This window comes from Abramis brama, assembly GCF_963993115.1.
Source record: "Abramis brama genome assembly, chromosome: 3".
In the NCBI taxonomy this organism is placed as follows: Eukaryota; Metazoa; Chordata; class Actinopteri; order Cypriniformes; family Leuciscidae; genus Abramis; species Abramis brama.
Window position 1 is genome coordinate 25,568,952 of NC_139965.1, and position 18,087 is coordinate 25,587,038.

The 18,087-nt window shown below is 37.0% G+C and overlaps 1 protein-coding gene across 1 annotated transcript in view; it reads left to right on the plus strand.

The window, feature by feature from the left end:
- The window catches only part of fam189a1 (family with sequence similarity 189 member A1), a 99,884-nt gene extending 82,875 nt beyond the window's left edge, over positions 1-17,009 (plus strand). The window contains exons 4-12 of the mRNA XM_084110390.1: positions 2,349-2,480; positions 7,554-7,661; positions 10,699-10,859; positions 11,571-11,706; positions 13,343-13,421; positions 14,117-14,794; positions 15,649-15,714; positions 15,839-16,161; positions 16,325-17,009. Coding sequence (XP_083966516.1) covers positions 2,349-2,480; positions 7,554-7,661; positions 10,699-10,859; positions 11,571-11,706; positions 13,343-13,421; positions 14,117-14,794; positions 15,649-15,714; positions 15,839-16,161; positions 16,325-16,540 — 1,899 coding nt within the window. The 3' untranslated portion in view covers positions 16,541-17,009. The remainder of the gene's footprint in view (positions 1-2,348; positions 2,481-7,553; positions 7,662-10,698; positions 10,860-11,570; positions 11,707-13,342; positions 13,422-14,116; positions 14,795-15,648; positions 15,715-15,838; positions 16,162-16,324) is intronic.
- Positions 17,010-18,087: the final 1,078 nt, after the last annotated feature.

Genomic DNA, 18,087 nt, shown 5'->3' on the forward strand with positions numbered 1-18,087 from the left:
GAGGAAACAAATTCTTGAGACGTTGTTTGAATATGAGAATACATAATGAATGTTTATTTTACAGTTCAACTGTAAATTGTCAGAATGAAAGCTGTAAATTGAAGAGCTAAATCTATAGATCTAAAATATAGAATTAAAAAAAAATTGCCTTTTATTATGGCAAATCATAATACCTCTGAATTGTTGTGTTTGATACTGGAGAATATCCTCAATGAATGCCACAGTATGTTTGTGTGCCGTCCATTGTGTTCTTTGAATGAAGGCTTATAAAGGAGATTAATAGAGCAGTCAGTCTTTGCTGTGCTTTCTATTGAGGTTGATTTATCAGCTCTACAGTGGGTCCAGTGCTGGCCCAGCACGGCATAACAGCTCAGCTCTCCAGCTCTAAGACCATTTATCCGCCTGGGGTGGAAGCAATAAATAACTAAATGATCAGTTGAGAAGTAGTATTCAGAATGGGTGGCAAATTCATTTATTAGGAATTTCTTTAAATAAAACATAGCACTAAATTGCTATGCTAAAAAAAACAATTGCTAGAGTTTAGTGGAAGATCTTACAGTAATTAATTGTTCAACCATATCTCTGTGTATATTATTCACCAGGTAAGTCTTATTTGTTTGTTTCAAACTCAATTAAATGCATGACTGGATTTCAGGTTATGGATGGAGGCTTTGAATTCATTTCAGCTTTTTTCTACTATCAGTGATCTGTTGTGTTTGTGGGTTTCATTTTCAACACAAGCTTCTGCTTTAACATACATACAATAAAATTACCATCAATCTTTTAAAATTCATTTTGAATGTGAATGCAGTATATGTTTATACAGTATTAATTAAAACATGAAAATTGACTTGAACGACTTTTATGGCAAAGCTATTTTATAATTTTGAATTGAGTAATTCAACCATGAGTTAAATAGTGAATTAGTTCAATAGAAGCTGAAGTCTTATAGTGGGCAGTCAGTAAGAACACACATGGATGATAAAATGAAACTTTCTTTATAAATAATGATCGGATGTTTTTTTTAGATGAATGCACAGTGAAAGTGTTGATGGCTCTTTGAAACGGTACCGGGAAATGCTTTAATGATTCATCTCACAAAGGGTTGAGCACACACATCATGTGCCATGAGTTCAATAGATTGAACGTGTCATACAGATGAAATATTCAGGTGCTTTCGATCATTATGTCTGTGAAGTTTGATATGAAATCCTGCATTCATATAATCAAATATAAATGATCATACTTTTTCTCCCAGCAATCAAAAGAAGCTTAAATTGTGACGTTCTATGGTTTGTGAAATTAGTGGGAACCTATTAAGGTTTATTTTAGTTTTTATTTTATTATATTAACCTTATTTTTCAGCAAGCAGAAGCAATACCAGGCATTTGAAGTTTCACTCAATCTACAGCGGAGAGTTTTGTCTCACAAGATACTTATCTTAGAAACATATAGGCACTAATTACATGGTGATCTTTCCATTGTCCTTTTCGTAAACAGGACCTTCATAATCCTCCAGTAATTCTCGATAATTGAACAGAAACAAAACACTGCTTTAATCGCCTATCGTCATGAGAACCCAGTGGCGGTTCGCACCTTGTGCTGTTGTGCTAAAACGGGTCAGGTGATTTTCCTTCCCTTTGTCTACCGCTTCAGACCAGGCTTAAGACAGACTTCTGTCTCCAACAGTCTCTACTCCACCTGATTTAGGGATTAGCATGTCGGATTAAGCATCTCTCTTCTCTGCCTACTGAACACTCGCCTCCTCAGAGACTTGATCCTGCCATGACTGAAATATTAATGAAGTTGTTTCCTCGATTCAATTAACCCCTGCTTGCAAAGTTCACACATCGCTTTTGTGCAATATGGGTCAAATGGCGACTTCGTTTCAGTCTAACGCAAAGCATTTATAATGCTGGACCACCATGTATGGGATTTATTAAGATCTTTCTTAACAAACATGAATGATTAGGCTTAAGCTGTTAGGTTCAAGAATATAGGAAGCCTATAAATGTTGCAATGTGGAAGACATAATTAATTAATTAAAAATTAAAAGTGATTGAATTTAGGTAGTTTGTTCTTTTATAAATATGACGCTGTCTGATAAAGCTGCCAGCTACAGTATTATGTCATCCATGGTAACTTCTAACTAACAAGTTTATTTTCAAAGGCATCTAAACAGCAGAATACTTTGGATGTGCCTCAAAGTTTTTGTTGAACATTTCTCTCCTGCTTCTTTCCGGCAGACAGAGAACTCTATTTAATGTGTGCTGCACAAATCTCATCACTGTAACGTGCTTATGAAGTGCTTATGAAACTGAAACCAGTTTGTTTCTGTTCTTCTGCAGATCAAATTTGACAGTGATGGTGTGTGTGTCTGCTGTGAGCTCGAGCACCTGAAATCAACCTGTAATAATCTGGGAGATACGCTTAAACTCAACCCGTTGAGGGACTGCAACACCATACGCCTCCGACTGAAGGTATCAGTGTGTGTGTGTGTGTGTGTGTGTGTCTCTTTGTTTTTCTATCTAGGTGGGGAATCTGAAAGTACAATCCTCATGGAAACCTCAATTTAGGTCCCGATGGTGACACGAGTCCCCATGAGTTAAACAAGCTTATAAATCAAACAGAATTGAGTTTTTTTTTAAAATGAAAAAGTTCCGAAAGTTTTCTGCAATGAGTAGGTTTTGGGGGTAGGGTTAATATAAGGGGATAGAATAAACAGTTTGTACAGTATAAAAACAGTAAAAAAGTAAAAAACAGTAACAGTAAAAAAGTCTATAGAGAGTCCCTCAAAGATAGCGAACCAGGTGGGTGTGTGTGTGTGTGTGTGTGCATGTAGGTGTTTGTAACATGCTTGTATCTGTATCTGTTCACAAAGTAAATTACGGTAGATAAGTTTGGATGTTGGATGTTTGGCTGATATGATGTTTGAAATTGATTTCAGAACATTGTTAACATAGCCAGCTATTTTTCTTTATTCTTTAAAGTCCCAGTGAACTGGAAGTTGCAATTGACTTTACTTCAGTGTTGTGATGTATTTCCAAGTGAAACAGAATATTGAATAGAGGGCAGGGTTTTACTTCAGCGCACCTCCTCTCCATCTCTTGCTCATAGCTGACTGACGGCTGGAGGGGAGTGGTTAAGCGTTTTCAACCCAAGCCGTCAAACTGACATCATCAGAGAAGGAACACCATTCCAGACTGGAAGCAAATGTTCAGATTTTGATTAAAGATTACCACGACAAACACATTTTTTTTCTGTGTATTAACTTGCACGGATTAATTGTTCACCATAAGACTAGAAATGTGTGCTAACAAAGTAAATAGGGTCAATTTTGATTCAATGACGACTTTAATAGCCTGTTCAATCAATTTGATATTCAAGTATTAAATTTTTTTTTAATCATTATTAATAGACTTTTTGATTGCCTCCAGTTAATGAATATTGGATCAGACAAGTAAATGAAGAGGAAAAAAATGCATTAGACATGTAAATGATGATTATTTTATAATCATGCATGTATTGTTTGAAAATCTCTAGTCTTTAATTAACTACCATTATCAATAATCTTTATAATAAATAAAATGGGGGGTGTCTCTACTAGAGAAAGCAATGTAGTAACTTTTATCTATATTCCTTGATTAAAAGGGAGAAGGTCCTGCATCTTTACAATTAAGAGACCTTCTCGCGGACTGTACTGTACATACACTCACTACCATTCAAAAGTTTGGGGTCAGTAAGATTTTTTTAATATTTAATATTTTTAATATGTCTGTTATGCTCACCCTGGCTATACATTTATTTGCTCACAAATACAGTAAAAACAGGTATATTGTGAAATGTTATTAAAATGTAAAATAATTGGTTTATATTTGTTTTTAATATATTTTAAAATGTAGTTTATTCCTGTGATGATGGCAAAGCTGAATTTTCAGCCAGTCTTCAGTGTCACATGCTGATTTGCTGCTCAAGAAACATTTCTTATTATTATCAGTGTTGACATACTGACCCCAAACATTTAAACAGTAGTATACTGTGTATAATTAAGGACTGGACTTTAGAGTAATAGCACAGACGTGAGTATTGAATGGTGCTAGTCTGCATTTGTAGTAGAAATTTGCAGATTCAGACCCAGGTAGGGATGATGTAGAACTACGAGAGATAATGAGACCTCAATCTTCTCCGGCACCATTATACCTGTGGGTCACTCCAAAGGTATTGTCCCTGCAGGAATGGCACTGTAAGTCACCTTAGATGAAAAATGAGTTTCAGTGTTAAAGTGTTCATTTAGTGAATTTAACATGGGTTGCTTTACAATCCTACAGTTTCTGATGCATTGTTTTTGTGGTATACAGAGAAAGAGATATTTTAAACATTAATGGTTTTGGTTTGTACTCTTGTTCTGCTGTTTGGCTTTAAATGTTGTTTTTGAGTACCAATCATTTTTGCATTATATTTTTGAGTAATATATTCATAAAATATCGCACTTTTAGCTTGGAGAAGTATTTTTTGGCTCTGATCCCATGCACATTTGCCATGTTCCTTCAGGGATTTCTCCATTTTCAAACACTTTTTAATTTGACTTTTAGAGAGTATTTGAACCATTTAGCAGAGCAAGAATTACACGCTATTCCCAAAAACGCCTGCCTTATTGGACATGTCTCTTCATGTTGTACTATGGATCTCTCTCTAATATGCAGATGAGACTCAGTCATCATTAGTTATGCATCTTCAATTAGCGCTCACCGTTGGTTTCTTTTCCAGTGTCTAAGCAATTCACTCATGCTAGCCATGATCTCGGGGCTTTTGGCAGCTTTTGAAACGGGATGTGGTGATGTGAGGCTTCCACAAATTTGCTTGTACAAAGCATCCGCCGCTCTTTATGAAATCAAGAAAAACACTTGCCTGTAAGCAATTGCTTATAATTGCTTGTAAATGCCTCATGAAGCCTTGTCAGTCGTGTGAAATCATGTAGAATTATATAATACAGAAAACTTTTTTACATTTATTCATAATTTTGCGTTTTCAAAATGCACAGTACATCTTCTTTCCCTATACAGTGTTTTATTTGCAAGGTATTTGTAATGCCATCATAAACATATAGGCCCGGTTTCACAGACAGGGCTTAGATTAAGCCAGGATTTTTATTTAATCTTTTTTTTCAATCACTGAAAACTATTTTGAATAGTTTTAGTTTTAATTAACAATAACGTCACTATATGACTATTGATGGTTTATATTATATCTGTAGCACTTACTCAGGTGGCGTTATGAAACATAAATAAGATTTATACACTTTAATGCTATCACTGATGTCTGAAGGTTTCATGTCTTTTTATGGCCAGTCAGGTCAATTGAGATGGCTATAAAAGACCCTCAGTACAATTAATGTTATGGCTCATTGGCATATTGCACCATGTGACTCCCTCATTGTAAGGGTCCTGGGCTATTATATACCACTGGTGTGTTTCATATTGACAGCCTCGTTTTCCTTTAGGACTCGTTTGTATTGAGGTATAATACCTTGAGGTGTTTGTCACAGTGACATGTCAGTACTATCATATCTGATGAAACCGACTGCAAGTTTGCAGTCCAGCAACTACACAGATTACTGGTTTTGACCATCAACATGTGAATGCAAGAAATGGTACCATGTTCCATCAGCATTAAGAACTGTATGAATGTATTTTCAGAATGTAAGGTAGCATGTATTTTCATCATTCTTTCCCCCCCCCCCCCCCCCCCCCCCCTCTTGTCGTCATGGGGACATGTGTTAGAATTGCTGGCTCAAAATGGGAAGAGCAGGTGTTTCTCAGTGGAGCTGACCTAGTACCTCTGTTAGATGTGCTGGAACACAACTGCACAAGCTAGTTCTGCTTCCTACTGGAGTTAGTCCAATCATAACATTAGCTTGTTGTATAGGTACATACTGTAGGTGGTCTTGATCTACAGCACACAACAAAAACAATATTTTACCCAGTGTGAGTTTAATGTCTGAATTGAATGTTGTGAGATAAAAACACTGTATATTGCAAAATAAAGGCTAGAAAATGCATCTCTCTCTATTGAGCCATGGATGTTAAATATTACCTTTTTTGTAGTTTTGTTTTTTAAATTAAATTATATATTGATATTTTAATTAAAAACTGAAAAAATGGATATAAAAGATAAAATTTGGACCAAAACAGAACATAAATTTGTCCAGACCCTTAATGTTTGCATTTGTATAAACACATCCTCCCCCTCCAAAGAGGAGGTCCTGGCCTTTTTGGAAGGTTATAGTCATGTAGAAGCGGTTAGGCCTGTCCGGTCCTCTTAGGATGGGCTCCTTTCACCTAAAGGACTTGTGCACATTTAAGAATTCAGCATTTTCCTTGAGGACATCGCTGGGTCACATATATTTCATCTTGTCACAACGAGAGATCGGACAGGGCTCTGATAAGCAGGTGTGTGTGATGAGCTGTCGTGAATACTGAATGTATTTAACATTTTGTGGATGCAGATCTACCACCCAGCTCAGTCTGGCAGAATTCCAAACAGTGCCAGTGACGTCCTTGGGTTTTTCTTTTAGCGATCTCTTTCTCTTGATGACTATAGTGGTGGCTACACGCTCTCGCTTATGCTAATAAGTTATGCTATATGTATGTGTATCAATTCTTAAAATTGCAAGATTCATTTACTTTAACTCAATACCTGCGTTTTCTTGCAATTCCTTGTGGGCTCCACACAGTACCAAAGCACAACCAGTGTAGTCTGATTCATCAACAAATTATTGTCCTTTATAGGTGGATGTATACATGTTATATAGACCCATTTAGTGGTGTTCATGAGGGGACAACTGAAGTGATCATGAGGTTATATCCTTTGTTTTTTTGCATAATTTTTCACATTGGTAGTAACATTTTTAAACTAATGAAATGCATTTAAAGTCAATTTAAAATTTCAGTTTTGGGTTGTTTATTATATCTGTTATATTAATGGCAGTTAAACTGCATAGTTTGGGATGAACATTTTTGTTCCGAGTTTCAAGAAAGTTCCTGTATATTTACATCAAAAGCTGAAACGGAATGGACATTGTAACTGAAATATACAGGACTGAATCAGAATCAAATCAAATTGAATTGGAATGTGGGAATCAAATCAAATAGTCCTACTAGTCTTTGAATGGGAATCGATTTTTAAAGCTGCACAAGGACTTTCCCTGATTTCAGCTTTTTGTGCTTATCTTTTGCAGAACGATGATGCCATGCAAAAGTCCCACTTTGGTGAAACCATTATCCCTCTTATCCATTATGTCATTGCTACTCTCTCTTTCTCTCTCTCTTCCACACATTTGTTCTTTCCTGACTGCCGTCTCTCTCACTCTGACTAACGGAACAATACATGTTGGTGCCAGCCTGAGGATTTTCCCAACAAAACAATTGCCACTCTCGTTTATTTTCTCTCTTTCTCTCACTCTCCTTCTATCCTTCTCTCTTTCTCGTTGATTCTCACCTTCTTGTCCTCTCCCTTCTTATCACCGTCTCTCCATTTTTCTCTCTGTCTCCCAGGAGCTGCTTTTCAGCGTGTGTGCACTGAATGTTATCTCCACCATTGTGTGTGCTCTGGCCACTGCCGTGTGCTGTATGCAAATGGTTTCTACTGATTTACTACAGATGGTAAGTGTGATCCATACCGCAATGTGTGTGCGTCTTTCTTACGTGTGTTAATGCACATTACATTTTCCCATTACATCATAATGGAAAGATCAGACAATTAAGACAAATGAACATGTAATAGTTTAATTAGAAAAATGTCAGAAAAAGTGTGTAGTCTATATTCATAGCCATCAAAAGAAATAAAGGCAATTTAATCAAATTTCATTAAGTGTACCTTATATTGACCTAAATATTTGTTTTACATTAAGCACAGTTCAGAGCAAAATAGCACAGTGGATTTGGTGGTATACAAAAACAAATCATTAAATATATCCTCTGACTACATCAGACATATACACCGAATGACATCTCATACTTCAAATTAACCCTTATGTTTTCCCTAGAGAAACTAGTGACCTGATTACCTTGTGGATTAAGGAAATAATCAGTCTAAACATTAATGCTGATTTTTGGATCTTCCTATCCTACACATCAGGGCAAACCCTCCCCTAAATATGGATTTTTTTCTTTTTCTTTTTTTCATGTTTTGCTGCTTGAACTTTGTAAAATTAGTGGACGTTATTTAAAGAAAGGAAACCTATTGCCACAACTGTTCAAGTAAACTTATATTTTTCGATTTATAGGAAAACGTTCCTACAGTTCCTTCCTAAAGTTATACGTTTCCTCACCAAGTAAAGTCAATTAATGATCTGACACCTGACATCGTGCAAAAAAATAAAAATAAAAAATAGATTTGGTTACCAATGGCATAATAAAAGTAACCTATTCAGTAGTGTTACAGAGATTATGTGTTCACGTGTTATTCAGCTCTTCTCTTATGGAAATAAAACAACTTTTTTTTTTAAGCCATTGATGCAGGAGTCTTCATCTCATCCGGTTGTACTTCATTTTAAGCATATTTTTCAAAAGTACTGTACTATTCATTTCTTAAGCATATGATTGAATGAGGATGAGACCCCAGACGTTACAATGCTCCGTGGGAGAGAACTGCTAGTTGATCTGTCTTTTTCAGCCAGCCTGTTTTATGTGACAGAAAATAAACTTGTGGCACATAAAGTTGTAATATTCTTTAAGAGTGGGCTTTGTGCGCTTTATGGGCGCTGCAGTAAATTGCACAGCCTCATGGATGGCTGCAGCAGAGGCATGGGCACAGGGAGATGAATTGAGATGACTTATATTAGCATGACTGCGGCTCTGTGAATCGCTAGAGCAGTTGTGGGATTAGTTTCGACTCAGGGCACAGAGTGGCAAAGCGAGAAATCACCACTGTTACCAGCTGCACAGTCCATGCACAAAGACAACAGATGCCCGAGGGCAGGGATGAGGGGAAGCACTGCATGGAGCTTTTCCCATTGCAGCTGTATTACCTGATTTCATCAAAGCCTTATCATTTGTATTTTTTATCTCTGCATACATTGGGTGGTTGTTATTTAGAACCATGTAATGAAACGATACACATTCTGACGTTGTGATACTTATACTGCTGCCTGAACTTATCTGTCATTTACAGTCACTGCCTCCCTTAATGATGCTTAAGATCAGAGGGACGATTTCAGTATCTTCTGATTGATGAGGCTTCACATATTCTTATATGACATCAACAGGAAAGTGCATTGTCATCATAAAAAAATGCTTTAAACCTATCCTTGAACTCACAAGGAATGGCACAAAACGAGTTACTCTTCCCATCTGAACTTTTCAACCGGCTGATTCATTACAGATCAGTGGAATGAAATTCACCCTGTTTAAAACACCAAAAGAGATTCACTATCTTATGCATGACGTCCGCTCACTAGACAGAACTTTTAAAAGCAATTTTCAAGGGATAGTTCACACAAAAATGAAACCATTTACTAACCTCGTTCCAACCCTGAACTAAATTAATTTTTCTGTTGAACATAAAACAAGACCTTTTGAGAAATGCCTTTTTTTTGTCTTTACAATCAAAGTCAAAAATGGAGAGTAAATGATGGCGGAATTTTCATTAGTGGGTGAACAATTCCATTCAGACAGTGAGGTCACATCCAGATCACCATGATAGCCTTTGAACCTCTCTCATAATTATGACTCTCTTAATGTATTTTCTTAATCATATGTTTTTCTATTTCTGACTACCAAAATTTTACATGGCTGACGAATATAGAGATGCACCATTATGCAATTCTCTCAAATACATAAAAAAAAAAAAGAAAAAGAAAAAAGATTTGGAATGATTATATCCTTGCTTTGAAGTAAAATTCTTCTTTTCCTTTGATAATTCATGCATCAGAGGGTTACATTGCATAAAATGAAACGCTTTAGCCAAAGGGTCTCGACAGGGTGAGACATGGCTGTACTGTAGCTATCCTCACTGTACTCATATCCTTACAAATTATCCAGACCTGAACTACTTTTCTTTTCCCTACCAACTGACATCCTACTTTTAATTTTCTTTGTTTTGAACGCAATGAAAATTATGTAACTGTGACTGTGAAACCACAGAATTTGTATGGTGAATGATTTCATCATTAGATGGTCATCAAATTCACTACCAACCAAACGTTTGGGGTCAGTCAGATTTCTTTTCATTAATACTTCAGTGGGGCGCATTTAATTGATCAAAAGTGACAGTAAAGACTATTCTATTTCAAGTAAATGCTGTTCTTTTGTTCATCAAAGAATCCTGAATAAAATGTTTCATTGTTTCCACTAGTATATTAAGCAGCACAACTGTTTTTAATATTGACAATATTAAGAAATGTTTCTTGAGCAGCAAATCAGCATATTAGAATGATTTCTGAAGGATCATGTGACACTGAAGACTGGAGTAATGATGCTGAAAATTCAACTTTGCAACAACAGGAATAAATTAGATTCTTAAAATATATTGAAATAGAAAACAGTTATTTAAAATTGTAATAATAATTCACATTATTATTGTTTTTACCTTGTTTTTGATCATATAAATGCAGCCTTGGTGAGCATAAAAGACGTCTTTCAATGGTAGTGCATGTTTAAATTATTATTATTATTTTTTTTTTTATTTTTTTTTTATCAGTTCATGCCACACAGAGCACGTGCCCTGAGCGCTGACTGTATGACCCCTCATGGTACCATCTTACACCAGACGTTGGACTTTGACGAGTTCATCCCACCCATCCCGCCTCCTCCCTACTACCCCCCAGAGTACACCTGCACACCTGTAATGGAGGGCCAGAGGTAAACCCGCACACAAACAACATACTGATTTCCAGCTGACTTGTAATGATGACCTAATATTTGCACTATATCTGAGAAACAGTTTGATCTCAGATTGCTTGGCTGCAAATTCTGTAAACTGAAAAATAGAGTTTTGAGTGTTTTGAATAGCTTGATTCACAGAGATTTATGAAATTGTCCCATGGAAATTTTCATGGGAATTCATACCATGTTGTATAAGTGCCGGTCTCAAGGCGAACTGCTCTGACAATCCATATTATGGAGCGGCAGGGTCCCTGGCCTGGTGTAAATCCACCATTGATTTCTCTGTCTCGCACTGTGAGACACTCTGCCCACCATCCCATCATAAAAAACATGCTGATGAGGCTGTTTAGCCCGCGGCCACACTAATGTGTCAACAAAGCAGTAAATACATAGAGAGCAAGAGCAGCCCTACATACACACTGAGTGCTTCAATGCACAATCAGTGTCAGGATGTGGTAATACACAAGAAACATGAAAAAACACCCATTCCTCCCCTCCAATATGAAAGAGGGAGTTTGGTTAATTTAAAGAATAAGATATATTACTCACTGAGATGAAGAGGAAATAGTTGAATTTTCCACAGTTCGTAAATGGTCTCACATATTTTTTGCAGCTTCCCACAGCCAAATTTGTTGAAGCATTGACGTAGTGTTATAATCATGTTTTACCAACATCTCTGTCCATTAGAGGGTTGCATCTGGACTTCCCACACTCTCCCTTCAGTGCTATTTATGGGGTGCCTATTAACAGCCCCGGGGCTCTATATCCATCTGAGCTGCCACCACCCTATGAATCTGTCGTGGGACAGACACCTGCCAGCCAGGTAAGAGCTGACACCTTTTCTACAATCTACTGTAATGATTAATTGGCTATGAAGGGAGCATGTTTAAAGAATATTACTCATTTTGGGTGGCTACAAAAAAGGAGTTTCTGTGAACAACTGCAATATGTGACCTTTACTGTATTAAAACACCTGTCATATTTGAACTGAGAAGTTGACCCCATATCTTATTGGTCACGCGTATTAAAAAAAGTCGACAGTTTCATTCCATTTTTGTTGTTACAGCCACATCAGCAATGTGATTTCCATGAGCAATTGTACAAGGGGAGTACAATTCCCCTTGTATAATGTACAAGGGGAATTGTACATTTAAGCTTAAAACGAAGAAAAAATCTAAATCTAAAGTTACTTGTTATAATAATATAATTTTTTTGCAATCACACCACATGACATTTTACAATCTAAACTAACCCAAATAAAATCTATTTATTTTCATTCAGAAATTAAAACATGTTGTACGTGTGAATTGCATTTGATGTTTTTTAAAATAAATGAATAGATGAGCGTCACATCAATTACTGTTTTATGACAGTTCCTGGTTTCTCATAGATTTTACTAGTAGTTTGCAGGTATTTCAGTCTTAAAGCAAGGCATACCACTAATTCAGCAATGTACACTCATTTGTCTGTGTAAAGCTCGGCAGTCAGAAGAAGGTCCTCCGGTGCACTTGAGGGGCTGAAAGAAATTAATACAAGTGCCTTTGTATAATGGATTATAATTTTCTCTGGAACACATCAGCAATACAGGCAGGAATTTCATTCCATTTAAAAGAAATGGGCTCTCTTATAGTGAGAGCTGGCCCTGTTTTATGAACAATGATTTTTCATAAAATTTCACTTCTTCACCTGATGGAAGGGAACAAGAGCTCTCCTCTTTTCAAAGAGATGCACAAAGGACCACCAAACCTTTCAAATCCAGCGACTGAGCTTGTGATTACGTGTTATTTTGAAGATTTGTTTGCTACCTAAAGGAATCTGTGATTAAAAAAAGGATGAAATCCCAAGAGGTTTCCTTGATTTTAGACCTTTCTCGTGTGAAGTGATTGATAACCATCTGCAAACAAAGCAGCAGGGGCATTTCAATCATTGGAGCCCTTTTTTACCTGAAGCACAAGCACAAGCCTTGTACAGCTTTTTATACAACTATTGACTATTTCACATTTTTATAAAAGTCCAGCTGTGCTGTGTACTTAAGCTCTCTGTATACTGGATAAATTCTCTGTATAGTCTTTTGTGTGTTTTGGATCAATCATGTTATGAGGCTTTTTTTTTTTAACCACACACTGTGTGGTCACATTAATGCAGAAGTTAGAAGAGCAAATCTGATCTTAAAGAGCCCCCTGCTGGTCATGGGACGGCATAGACATTTTAAAGCACTGCTGCGATGCCAGATGTCAGGCTGCAGCAGATTTCTCACTGCCAGATGTTTTGCTGTATGATTCTCCTCCTTTTGCAGTTGTTTGTTATCGTCTTCAGGTGTAAGACCGTTTTTAATCACCATCCTCTCCAGAAGGTTACACTCAAAACAGTTTGAAGCTTGTGTTTTAAACGCATAATAATTTATCAATTTGTTACAATTTTTAAATAAAATATAGCCGTCTGTTTTTTCTCTCATTCAGATCACCACCAGTCTAGAGCAACAGGTCACCGAGTCCAGTCTGTGCGAAAGGAACACCACAGCTGGCCTTAGCACTCAGGGTGAGGAGGCTGCAATGATAACACAAAGTCAGAGGTTTTCCCTTCTCTGGTGTATCCATGTAGGATATGGGCTATTTAGAATTAGAAGGCAATCTTTGTTTAAATATACCATTACCTCCACATTAGCATAATGTATCTGTAATGTTTGATAGAACATTGGTTCACAGCTGGCTTTGCTTCAGGACATATACTTTACTGTGGAAATAGATTTTACTCTACACTACTGTTTAAAAGTTTGGGTTTGGTAAGATTTTTAATGTTTTTGAAAGTCTCTTATGCTTCCCAGAAATATTGTAAAATATTACTTCTATTTGAAATAACTGTTTTCTATTTTAACATATTTTAAAATGTAATGTATTCCTGTGATGGCAAAGCTGATTTTTTTTTTTAGCAGCCATTACTCCAGTCTTCAGTGTCACATGATCTTCCAGAAATCAAATTACATTTGAAAATATATCAAAATAGAAAATAATTATTTGAAATTGTAATAATATTTCACAATATTACTGTTTTTACTGTATTTTTCATCTAATAAAAGCAGCTTTGGTGAGCATAAGAGACTTTTGAACGGTAGAGTGATAATTGTCCTTTATACATTATATTACACATCTGCTGAAGAAAACACTCATTTATCTCATTAATCAACCTTCAATTATAGACTGTATATAAAGATGATATGGTCTCTGTTTCCACAGCCTCTGTTGATAGCGCTTCCCTTATGGTGTCCGAGAATGCGGACATGCCCGATCACAGTTGTTCCTCTGAAGACCTGTGTTCTCTTGAGGTACAGGGCTCTGATTCCTCTCCGTATGGCACTTTGCGCGTCGTACCTACTGACGGCAGCTGCACAAGCCTGGAACACAGCACTCACTCTTCCCTGAGGCGTCAGACCCCTGCTCGACTGGACCGCAGCGAGTCCTCCGTCATGCAGGATTCAAAGCCCCACTCTCCACAGTTGTCACCCGATGCTGTTAACGTGCCAGAGAAGGAGGAGATTACAGCCGTTAAACCCATGTCTCGCACACAGCACAGAGAACGAACCAATAAGAAGCTTACCCTTCTATTCCCTCCAAGCACTCCATCCCAATGTGCTTCCAACTCAGCAGTGACCTCCACTGCCGGTGCAGCTTCTGCCCTGACCCCCTCCATCTGCACCTCTCCGTCACCCACCGCTCAGCTGAGGGGAACCCGGCTCTGCTTCAGCGTCTGGTCTCCATCCTCCTCTTCCTCACAGCCCCATGCTACCTCTACCCTCAGCAACTCCAGCCAACGTGAGCGGCCCCGCACACTCCGTGCCACCAAAGGGTATCGGAAGCTGGCAAGGATTGTGCGTTCCACTAGTGAACCCACATCCTGTACTTCCATATCTAGAAGTACGTGAGTCTTTTTTCTTTCTTTGATTCAGATCTATAGGGCTTTTCACTCTGAAATTGTTAGCTATTCATTCTTAGGGTTTTCCATGTTTCACATTGTTCATTTATAAACCCCAGGTTAACCTTTTTATTTGTGGGGTCAGTATCATTGATCGGACGAACACAGTACATGAACTATTTAAATAGCATCTTGTCTCATTCTTGCACATCTGTTATGTATAGTATATACGCAATTAGTACTTCAGCAAGGATGCATTATTGATCAAAGTGACAACAGACATTCATAATGTTACACGATATTTCTATTTCAAATGATTTTTGTTCTTTTGGAAACCTGGATCTTGGAAAAAAATAGTATCAAGGTTTCCACAGAAATATTAAGCAACACAACTTTTTTTTCAACATTGATGATATTAAGAAATGTTCCTTGAGCAGCAAAACAACATATTAGAATGATTCCTGAAGGATCATGTGACACTGAAGACTGGAGTAATGATGCTGAAAATTCAGCTTTGCATCACAGGAATAAATTACATTTTAAAATTTATCAAAATAGAAAACAGTTATTTAGAAAAATAATATGGCTCTGTTATTACTGTATTTTTAAACACATTTTTGAACGTCAGCGTATTCCTGACTGTATTTGTCCCAAGTAGACATTTTGGAACTTAATAGTATTTATACTTTTTTAGCTCAATTGATGTTTATCACTGACATTTAGAACCGTCATTGCTTGTTGTAGGAATAGGAAATGAACTTATATGAACTTTTCAAATTATATCATACGGCATTACATTAAGTCATAAATAGCACATGAGCAATCTGGGGAACTAAGCATGTGACTTGACTTGCAGGTGACCGTTGTGCTCCTGCTTCTATCCATCCACCTGAGGACTCCCCACAGACTCCCTGTGATCAAGGTTTCACCCCACCTCTTCTGGTTTCTGTTATCCATGTAGCACAGTATTCAAAGGATGTAGTTATTCATATCACATAAAAATTATGGTTGTTAGAATAAACATACTAATTCGCTGCTCTTCACAGCATGCATGGAGCTCTCTGAAAGCACCCGACAGACTTCTGCCAAACACAGCAGCCAAGGGGGCAAGAAGCAGAAGGACGGTGGAAAGGTGGACATCCAACTCAAACCTCACATCCCTCACTCAATGTCTACAGAACGGCCGCAATCTCTCGCAGACCTCAAGACTTACAAAGACACCAAAGTGCTGGTGGCCAAGTTTCTGGAGCACTCGAGCTGCAGTCTACCTCCAGAGGTCCAGCAGGTGGTCAACAGCATTAAATGTGTTATTAAATCTGATGAGAAACACATGGAGGAGGCCATATTCAGTGCCAATATCATTGATCAGGTGAATTTGGCATATTTTTGTGTAAAATATGTAGTATTTTTGTATTCTTGATAATCTCAACCACAAGATAAGGAATGACTACTTTTTGCTCTAATGCAGTAGTTGAAAGTGAAATACAACTGATTTACATTGGGGATGTTTGTTTTGCTCATGTCCTTCACAGCTGATGACACAGTCGCGGAAGATCATGGGCAGCCCGAGGAAGAATGCTCACGAAGATCTGCATTTACAGAGCTGCGGAGCTCTGAGTTCCCCATCTTCATCCTTGCGCCGTCCACTCAGAGGATCCAGTCAGACAGATGTCCCTGCCACCCTGGGTCATCAATCTCCACGCCAGCCTCAAAGTCTCATCAGTGTATGCAGAGAAACTACACTTTGACCCTCTGGACTACAAACACCCTTTTCCTCATAAACCTCTGAATATGTGCCAAGGCCAAGTCCTAACTCTCATCAGCAGAAAACTGTAGCTCTTGAAAAACAAACAAAATGTTACATGGAGTTGACACTCCCTCGTAATAAAGATATTCAAAAAATACCCGCAGAGGTATATATTTTTATTTTATTGTCAGAAAATTGTTTTTTTGTTGAAGTGTTGAATTTGCTACTGTGCTAAACAGGAGAGTGGGTCTGTAATGGAATTACCTCTTCATGAAACTTTTTTTTTTTTAATGAGAATTAATATTGAAATGCACAGCTTCTGCAAACATTTTGTGAAATATTGGACATACTGTACTTGGTCATTGTGTGCCACTTCAGGACAGAGACCTTTATGAAGCTGGATTATTCAACTTACCTCAGTGTGTAATTATTATTTTCAGTGTTGCAAAATAAAAATGTGTCTGTTTGTATTTTTTTTTCTCTATAGATTGCTATTTTAACCCCGTTTAGTTTAGTTTAGTTTAGTTTAGTTTAGTTTAGTTTAGTTTAGTTTAGTTTAGTTTAGTTTAGTTTAGTTTACAGGGACCATGCACAACAAATGTTGTGCCAGAGTTAGCTAGATAGCTAATTTGCATCTGTGGTTCCTGGGCAAGATGTTGTTACATAAAATTACAGCACTCCATTACAATCCAGAAAAAAAGAAGAAAATAATATCACATTACAATAAAACCAATACCGACAATGTCACAATACCATCAAAAAAAAAAAAACTAAATTAATGATCACATGATTGATTTTTCTTAAGCCATAATTTAAGTGCAGTTTTAAAAATGCTAAATGATGTACACTTTCTAATAACAGGCACTGAATTCCATCTTTCTGCTGCTCTAAATGAAAAAGCCGATTGTCCAAAGACAGTTTTCTTCAATTTAACTCAACAGTCTTCTCTAACGGATACCCTGGTTTCCATAGAATTGTCCTTACAGAAAGTCACACATTGTTTAAGAGGTGGTGGCGCAAGATCATGAATTAATTTATACATCAAACACATATCTGAAAAAATAAATAAAATTTTTTGGCAAACGTCAACAATTTATAATTTTTGATAATGCAATGATGAAAACTCACAAACTCACATTTTCACAGCTTGTTTCATAAACAGTACTCCGACAGGGTCTTGAGTGTTTATGTGCTTAGACTTTTTGTAATACACCCCTAACAAAGAGCAGGCTTATTTCAGATTTATCCTGGTATGATTCTGCAGTGAAAATCCTTGTTTCTGGAGTAGGCTCAGTATGTGTATTTGCTGTGCTCAAAGTTTTTCTTCAGATTCCTAATCCATTCTAAGGGCCTTTGGTAAACTACACAGGGAGGCTGATTATTTGTTACACTATATGGCAAAGTGTTTAAATAATCTGCAGATCTGATTTACAGTGGATCTTAAATGTCAAGTATAAAAGGAAATAATTTGAAGATATGTGCCAATTTATAAATCACTAAATTGCCTCTAAACACCTCGGATTGCACTTTATTGCGTCTATTGGCTTA